General features: G+C 40.2%; 1 protein-coding gene across 4 annotated transcripts in view; it reads left to right on the top strand.

The window, feature by feature from the left end:
- LOC109484220 (lysosomal amino acid transporter 1-like) overlaps positions 1–8,353 on the top strand; it is a 29,531-nt gene that overhangs the window by 11,395 nt on the left and 9,783 nt on the right. Inside the window, exons 8-9 of one of the 4 annotated variants that reach the window (XM_019787479.1) lie at positions 6,381–6,593; positions 7,025–7,075. The exons of 2 other annotated variants lie outside the window; for them this stretch is intronic. In XM_019787479.1, the coding sequence (XP_019643038.1) occupies positions 6,381–6,593; positions 7,025–7,075 (264 nt within the window). The remainder of the gene's footprint in view (positions 1–6,380; positions 6,594–7,024; positions 7,076–8,353) is intronic. One more of the 4 variants, XM_019787478.1, reaches the window with a different exon arrangement.

An 8,353-nucleotide genomic window follows, 5' to 3' on the forward strand; every position in this document is an offset into this window, starting at 1 on the left:
ACAGTACAAAATATGTCAGTACTAAAAATATACTTTTACTGGCATTTGTTGGTTTATGCGCAGTGTGCTACATGTTGACTTTCACAGTGCCTCGCTACAATCTTAACCTTTAGCATGCTAAGTACATGTAGCTGTTTTACAAATGCATGCTCATGATAGTTAAACTCCATGGGATGGGGTTGTGTTGGTGTTGTAAGGATTTATCTCTTTTAGTTTTAGATGTACCAATAATTGCAGTTAAAATTACATCTTGGGTATGAAGCAGCTGTGTATGTGCAAGCAGTACTTTCTTTCAGTGTACTGATTTTATGTAAAAAAAACAACATTTTTTTGTGCTAAGTTTGAACCTTTGACACTGACAGGGCTGTTTTACCTTCATGATACTATTGAAGGTTAGCTGTTTTTCATAATTACATGTTGTCAGAACCACCATCTGGCTTCTCTGACTGGGTAGCACCTTCTTTTTTGCGTGTAGGAAGTGGGGGAGGCTCATCCTCTACTTTAGGAGAGACGTTTTTCTTGGCTGAACCAAGTGTCTTGTTTTTAGCAGGTTTTATTGAACCTGAGGTTGGGCCCTTTGGTGATGTATCCACATGTTTGTATAGTAAACTTGCCTGTGAGGCTGGTCGCCCTGTGTTATATGATGAATTCCTAGCATCCAAAGGCTGAGTCGCTTTTTTAGATGGACTAGGGGTCTTCTTTTTAGCAGATTGCCTTGAGCCTGTAGCTTTATACAGATTAGGCTCTGAAAGACTTGGGAGGGCCCCAATACCTTTGGGATGAAGTGGGGGAGGCTCATCTTCAGAGGGTTTGTTTTGATTGGCCTTGTTCTTAGTAGGCTGGGCATATACAGGTAAACCTGCACCTTCAGGATTAGGGTTCTGTTGTGGTGTGTCTACATCTTTAGACAGGTGAGGCTGCGAGATACCAGGTAGGGCTTCAGTGTGGGGTAGGGGAAGTGGGGGAAGCGTACGTTTAGCCAAAGTCTGTATGGTAGATAGATTCTTCTTACCAGTGTGGGGTAGGGGAAGTGGGGGAAGCGTACGTTTAGCCAAAGTATGTATGGTAGATTTATTCTTTTTACCAGGTTTCCCTGGACCCAGACCTAGACTTCCTGCACTTTCATACATAGGGTTGGATCGTAAGGCGGATAGCTGACTGTTTATTGAAGGATTTTGGACATCCAAGCCAACTGGGTCTGGTGCAGGCTTCTTGGCCCTTCTCTTGAACCAGATCGTGAGAATGATAGAACCTATCAGGAAAGTGCCAGCTACCAAACCACTGATAGAGGCAATGACAACAGTTAAGGGAAAACTAATAGCAGCTGAGTGGGAAGTGCTGCTTTCTGGTTTGTTTGTCCCAACAGGCAGTGTGGCTCCTACAGGGCATAGTGTAGGGTCAGCATTGCATTTGAAGTACCAGTGAACTCGAGAGGTGGACCTGGTATCAATGGGGCCATGATTGTAAGAGACAGCAGAGGAAGGAGTGGGTAACCTGGATAAAGTCATGAATTGGACTTTGGTATTAGCAGGCTTTGTGGCAAGTGTGGAGGCCAAAGGATATAATTTTGTTGTAGTCTCTTTACAGGTCAGATTTTCAGGATTTACATCTTTAAGCTTTTCTCCCTTGAGATTGTCAGGTTTTGCACATTTTATCTGGTTTCCAAATAAAAAAGACCCAGTTATCTTCTGCCTGATTGGAACCATCCTACAGTCACATTTCCAGGGGTTCTTGCCAATTTTCACAGAATTGTGCCTGGGTAGATTTGAGAATGTATCAGGATGAATATAAGTTATCTTGTTGTTTTCCAGATTCAGTGTTTGGAGCTTTGGTAGATTTGAGAATGTACCAGGCTTTATGCCAGTTAGTAGGTTGTGGTGAAGGGACAAGATGATGAGCTGGGAAAGATTTGTAAATGCACCACTATCAATGAAAGCTAATTGGTTGAAGGACAGGTGCAAGTACTGGAGCTGGGATAGAGTTGAGAATGAGCCATCATTAATGACAGTTAGTTGGTTGTAGGACAGATACAAGTTTGTGAGTGTGGGTAAATTTGAGATTGTACCAGTGTTAACACCAGGTAAATGATTGTAGTTCAGACGCAAGGCCTTTAGCTTGGGTAGATTTAAGAATGCACCATTATTAATGATCCTTAATTTGTTCTTGCACAGGAACAAGAACGTGAGCTTGGGTAGATCTGAGAATGCACCATTATCAAGGCCAGTTAATTGGTTAGAGGACAGGTCCAATTCATAGAGCTCTGCTAGATTGGAAAATGTCTCATGCTGAATCTTAGTAAACTCGTTTTTGCCCAGTTTCAATATGTGGAGCATTTGTAGATTTGAGAATGTACCAGGGGTTATGCCAGTTAATTGGTTGGAGGATAGGTCCAAGTGCTTTAGCATTGATAGTCTTGAGAATGCCTCATTCTGAATCTTAGTAATTTTGTTGTGGTTCAGTATCAAAGTTTGGACCTTTGGTAGATTCGAGAATGTACCAGGGGTTATGCCAGTTAATTGGTTGGAGGATAGGTCCAAGTGCTTTAGCATTGATAGTCTTGAGAATGCCTCATTCTGAATCTTAGTAATTTTGTTGTGGTGCAGTATCAAAGTTTGGACCTTTGGTAGATTCGAGAATGTACCAGAAATAACGGCAGTTAATTTGTTGTGGGACAGGGACAACCAGCGCAGTTGGGGTAGATTTTTGAATGCACCTTTAGGAATGTCCGTTAACTGGTTCGAGGAGAGGTCCAAGTTCTGAAGCTCTGGTACATGAAGGAAGTCTGATTGACTTAAAGATATTATCTTATTATGCTTCAAAGATAGGTGAGAGATATATGCTGGTAGGTTCTTAGGGATGTGTGTGTATCCCCGCCAGTTGAAGTTGCAGACTGAGCATGATGTACAGCTGCAGCCAGCATCTGGCATGTTGAGTTCCTTCAGGATGATGAGGAAGAAAATCAGCACGTGTCGCAGCTTGCCCCACATGTTGTCCTGTCACCTGCAAAGAGCAAGGATCAGAAGGTTTTTAGTTGAACAAGCCTGAAGAAGCCACCTTCAAGTCGCTACATGGTGAAATCAAACACCATCAGTAACCATGGTGACCAGGTCCTGGGTCCTGTTTGCTACATGGTGAAATCAAACAACATCAGTAACCATGGTGACCAGCCCCTGGGTCCTGTTTGCCACATGGTGAAATTAAACACCATCAGTAACCATGGTGACCAGCCCCTGTTTGCCACATGGTGAAATCAAACACCACCAGTAACCATGGTGACCAGCCCCTGGGTCCTGTTTGCCACATGGTGAAATCAAACCCCATCAGTAACCATGGTGACCAGCCCCTGGGTCCTGTTTGCTACATGGTGAAATCAAACACCATCAGTAACCATGGTGATCTGCCCCTGGGTCCTGTTTGCCACATGGTAAAATCAAACACCATCAGTAACCATGGTGATCTGCCCCTGGGTCCTGTTTGCCACATGGTGAAATCAAACACCATGAGTAACCATGGTGACCAGCCCCTGGGTCCTGTTTGCCACATGGTAAAATCAAACACCATCAGTAACCATGGTGATCTGCCCCTGGGTCCTGTTTGCCACATGGTGAAATCAAACACCATGAGTAACCATGGTGACCAGCCCCTGGGTCCTGTTTGCTACATGGTGAAATCAAACACCATCAGTAACCATGGTGACCAGCCCCTGGGTCCTGTTCGCTACATGGTGAAATCAAACACCACCAATAACCATGGTGACCAGCCCCTGGGTCCTGTTTGCTACATTGCCAAAGTATTTCCTGAATATGAGATATCAAAACCAGAAGTTCCACTGTATTACTATGAAAAGCCACCAGGGAGTCCAAAATCTAATCATTTCTTGGATAGGTGAAGACCAAACCACATACCAAATTTCATGACAATCCATCCACAGCTTCTTGAGCTACATTGCTAAACCACAAACATGATACCAAATGATACCAAAACATAACCCTCTATAGACGAAGGTTATAAATATACAAGCTATGGAGTCATACTCAATGATGGAGTTACATGTAATTGTCTGGAGCTAATATTTGAATATTAACTATTGAGCAAGTTGTTTACTCCTCGTTACCCACCTATATTATTACAGACAAAAATCTTAAGATATTAAGATATTATCATATCTGGAAGGGTAACTCAACTCTGGAAAGAGATTGTTACTTTAGGCCACACCAATTTAATTTGTTGGTTCTCAGATTCGCCTCTTCATTTTTTTCTGGTTTTCAAAAAAAAAAAATTCTGCCTTTTGTGTTGACTTCATGTATCCTATAGGTGTCTTTGGGGCTATAATAGGATGCCTAGACCTGTTTTATTTTTTATTTTGGCTTGTCGCTTTGAATTTTTGATGAAAAAATCTGAGAACCAACAAATTAAATTGGTGTGGCCTTAGATACTATTTTTCTGCACCTAAAGAAATGAACATGTACAGTTACTGTATCAAATTTGGCCATATCAAGTTTATTCTAGGCAGCAGTAATATTATAAAGAAACTGGAGAGATAAAATTCTAATAACTCCCTGAGTACCCCCATCTGCATCGTTCTGTATCATCAGCCTGAAATTACTTAAGAAATCTTTACAAAGTGACATCTAATAACTATTTTTGCAGTGTGTCTGTGGATACTTTTTTTATTGATTATGATCTTCTATAGCAACTTCATTTTCAGCTCTTTTTTTGTCAAAAAAATTGACATGTCTTGTAGTTACTTGAACCTCTACTTTTGTGCTCCCACAGCACACTTACTCCACAAGCTTGAGTGATGCAGGCTGCTACTTGGTAAACTGTGATACGCAGGGACACCTGACCATACCCTGACGTTTTCAAAATCATATCCAGTTGCTTGAGTAACTACTTTTTGGCGTATCGTATTACCTGGATGTCTAACCTTCATCGACACACCTGACCACACCCTGAATTTCTCAACATGCAAAACCACAGTCACTAACCTGTTGTTGTTGTTTTTTTTGCAAAATTTCTGCAGTATAAACAAAAACAGCCGGTAAGCAATCCAACAGTAGACTTACCTTACCATATCTTTCCTTCCAAGATAGTGAGAATCTTGAGTTGGTCACTTTTGAGGCCAAGAAGTTCTTGCATGGTCATGTACATGTAGTTACGCCCGTACGATACGAGCGCTAGGCAGCTGTTCTTGCAAGGAGTGTGACAAACAGGCTCAGATTGGTCTTACTTATGTGGTTGTGTTGATTGTCTGAACTGTCTTCAATATTGATCCAAAATGTAACATAACAATGATTTATTTATAATATGGTGTTTCACAAGGGCATTGGCATTAAGAGCTTAAGCACCCCTACACATGCACATGCCCAGTAGAGAGAAACACAGCATGTCAATAAAGAATCTGTGATACCAAGTGTAGCATGTATGATATATGTGTTTACTCATAGGTTTCCATGCACATATTTAAGCATTTGTATTAAGTCCGATGGAGAAAGAAGTGTGTACAAAAGTCAAAATCTGTGCATCTATGCTGACATAAATATTATAGAATATGATCATATTCTGTGGGTGGAGGTTGATTGTCTGAGGTAAATAGTACTACTTAGTTTGAATATTCATATAACATTTTGGCATGTTGTTTACCTTGTTACCCACTAACATTTATACCTGCACCACTCTACTAAAAAAGTAAATAAATCAAACTAGAAACTGTTTAACTATTTCAGTCCTTTATTTTATAATTTTTTTTCACAAATTTTCATCTGTACTGAACTAGAGTAAGTGCAGATGTTGTGTATCAATTATGAGACACTCAATACATATTAAATACACGTACCTATTGAGTCATACTCCGTGGGTGGGGATAATTGTCTGAAGTTAATACTTATTACGCTATTTTGAATATTAATAACATGTTGTTTTCTCTGTTACCTACTGACATTTATCATAGTTGCACCACCCTGTTATAAAAGCAGATTGGTCAAACTAGAAACTCAGTCAATAAACCATTTCAGTCCAATATTTTAATTGAAATTTTCATATCCTATGAAAATAGTTACTACTGTAATCATTATGTCACTGCGGAAAATAAATTTTTCCAAGACTAGTTATGTACACTTTTTAAGAATCCAGATCTGTTCTAATTGATAGCATGCAGTACTTACGAGTGCTGAATGTCAAAAACTTTAACTTGAACGTCACATAAGATCATACAGTGCTGGAAATACTTTGTTTCAATTTTCTACAATTTTCTACAATCATATGATTGTAAAGCCTTTGTTGTTTTAGCTAGCCAAATTGTGTTACAACTTCACTTTTGGGTTGGACATTGTGTAGAGGTGATGTCTGGTGAGAGAAATGTCCTTAACAGCAGCGATCAGTTATCTATCCAGATGTACATCAACAACCATCGGCGGGAGAAGAAGATGCCTGATGACATTGTCTCGCTTCTCCAACATCCCGAGGATCACGAGGCATCGTTTGAGAAACACAGGGAAGACCAGGACCAGACATGGCTGCCCCTGACTAACATCACTGCTGAGGAGGAAGTTCCCATGTTGGACCATCAACACGCTATCTTGGACCTGGATCAGGTCCTTTTTCACCATATACAAAATCCCTTTTGTATTCATTCACAAAATATTCACACTATATCCTCATTTACACTGGTCCTGTCACTGGTGCTGAATATACATGTACATTCACACTGACTATCCTCCTAGTGACTTCACACTGGTCCTGTCCCTGGTGCTGAACTTACATTCACACTGACTATCCTCCTAGTGACTTCACACTGGTCCTGTCCCTGGTGCTGAATATACATTCACACTGATCTTCCTCCTAGTGACTTCACTATTGTTCAATGGTCATTCAATTCTGTCTAGGAGACTGTATTACCCCACACTTGTGTATTCTTGCTTGCAATACCAAATACGTGTATTTCTGCTTGCAATATTAAATGACTGCACTGATGTTTGTTCAAAGTGGTCACAAATTAAATGCAATTTTTGATGTTTTGTCACAGCCCAACATTGCAGAAACAGTGGAAAATGACCCCATAAGATTTGAAGAAAAGGTGAGAATCAATGTTACTTGACTTACCTTTTCATCAACATTACAGTTCCTTGTGACAGGGGAACCTACAGTTTCGTAGAAAATCAACACCGAGTCTTATAATAATCGTAATTGTATTGCTGTGTTTAAAGTTTGGAATAGTATGTACATGTAAGTGGAGCTTGCCAACCTCTCTGTTGATTGGGATTTACATGTGGCTGCCATCTTCTGTGCACAAGTAGTTACTGTCTGCGATGATTCTGGTATCCTGCATAATCTGCATATTACATGATCGTTGAAATATTATACATAGAAAAATAATGTTACTATGTACCATGTACCAAGAGGCACTGAAGCATACTTTATTAGTAATTTCAGTTTTCTTCTTTCTCTCCCCAGCGACACTGTTCTGTAGCTAACTCCTATACTTTTATCATTTAGTTGCCCTGCTAATTTTGCAACGAATAAGTTTAAAGCATTAGATTTAGTTGTGTTTGACTTACATACAATAGTACACTCACACAGTCAGAATACTTTAACATATCATATGTCACATTTTAGAGAAGACCTGTGTATTGCACATGTATCTGCTGGTGCCATCTCTAATTGCTTGTGACAATATTGCATTCACTCACAGTTGCATCTGCATGGCACTTTTCAATGGGCAAGCAAAGTTTCAACTAAAACTTTTACCTTCAAGAGGAGTTTTGCCAAAGATTGAAGTTAAAGAAGAGGAAGATCGTTTCAAAATCACTTGTAACAAACCTTACAAACTAAACTTTTCCTGCCCTTGTGTCCAAATTAATGAATTTAACACCATCAGCATTGGGTGTGATAACCAAATAACCATTTCTATTCTAACACCACTTGCATGCTTGCACACACTACATAACGGAAAAACCCTGACGGCTATGCTAGTTTGTGGCCCCGTTTCTTGGCGCCATGAATCCAGCGGATAAAGAAGAATTCTATGACTCGGTTGCGAAGGACCCCAAAGCGTTCTTGTGTGCGTACATGAAGATGCGGGACTTCCTGAAACCCGTAGAGTTTGATCCAAAGCAGGTAGCTTGACGGTGGCGGCATGGTGAAGGGGTTCCTTTTGGTTCTAACATGTCTTGGTGATGGGGCAAAATTCATGTAACATTAATTTTTCTGGCTGTTATGGACGATAAGTCAAAGGGACCACGTATTACTGAACACAATGTAGATGAACACGTACATGAACACACAGAATATTTCTATCAATTCAGGATCAGGATACACATTTTATACATTATACAGTCAATTACACTATCTTTTG

The sequence above is a fragment of the Branchiostoma belcheri genome, unplaced genomic scaffold, assembly GCF_001625305.1.
Source record: "Branchiostoma belcheri isolate BF01 breed outbred unplaced genomic scaffold, Haploidv18h27 scaffold69, whole genome shotgun sequence".
Classification (NCBI taxonomy): domain Eukaryota; kingdom Metazoa; phylum Chordata; class Leptocardii; order Amphioxiformes; family Branchiostomatidae; genus Branchiostoma; species Branchiostoma belcheri.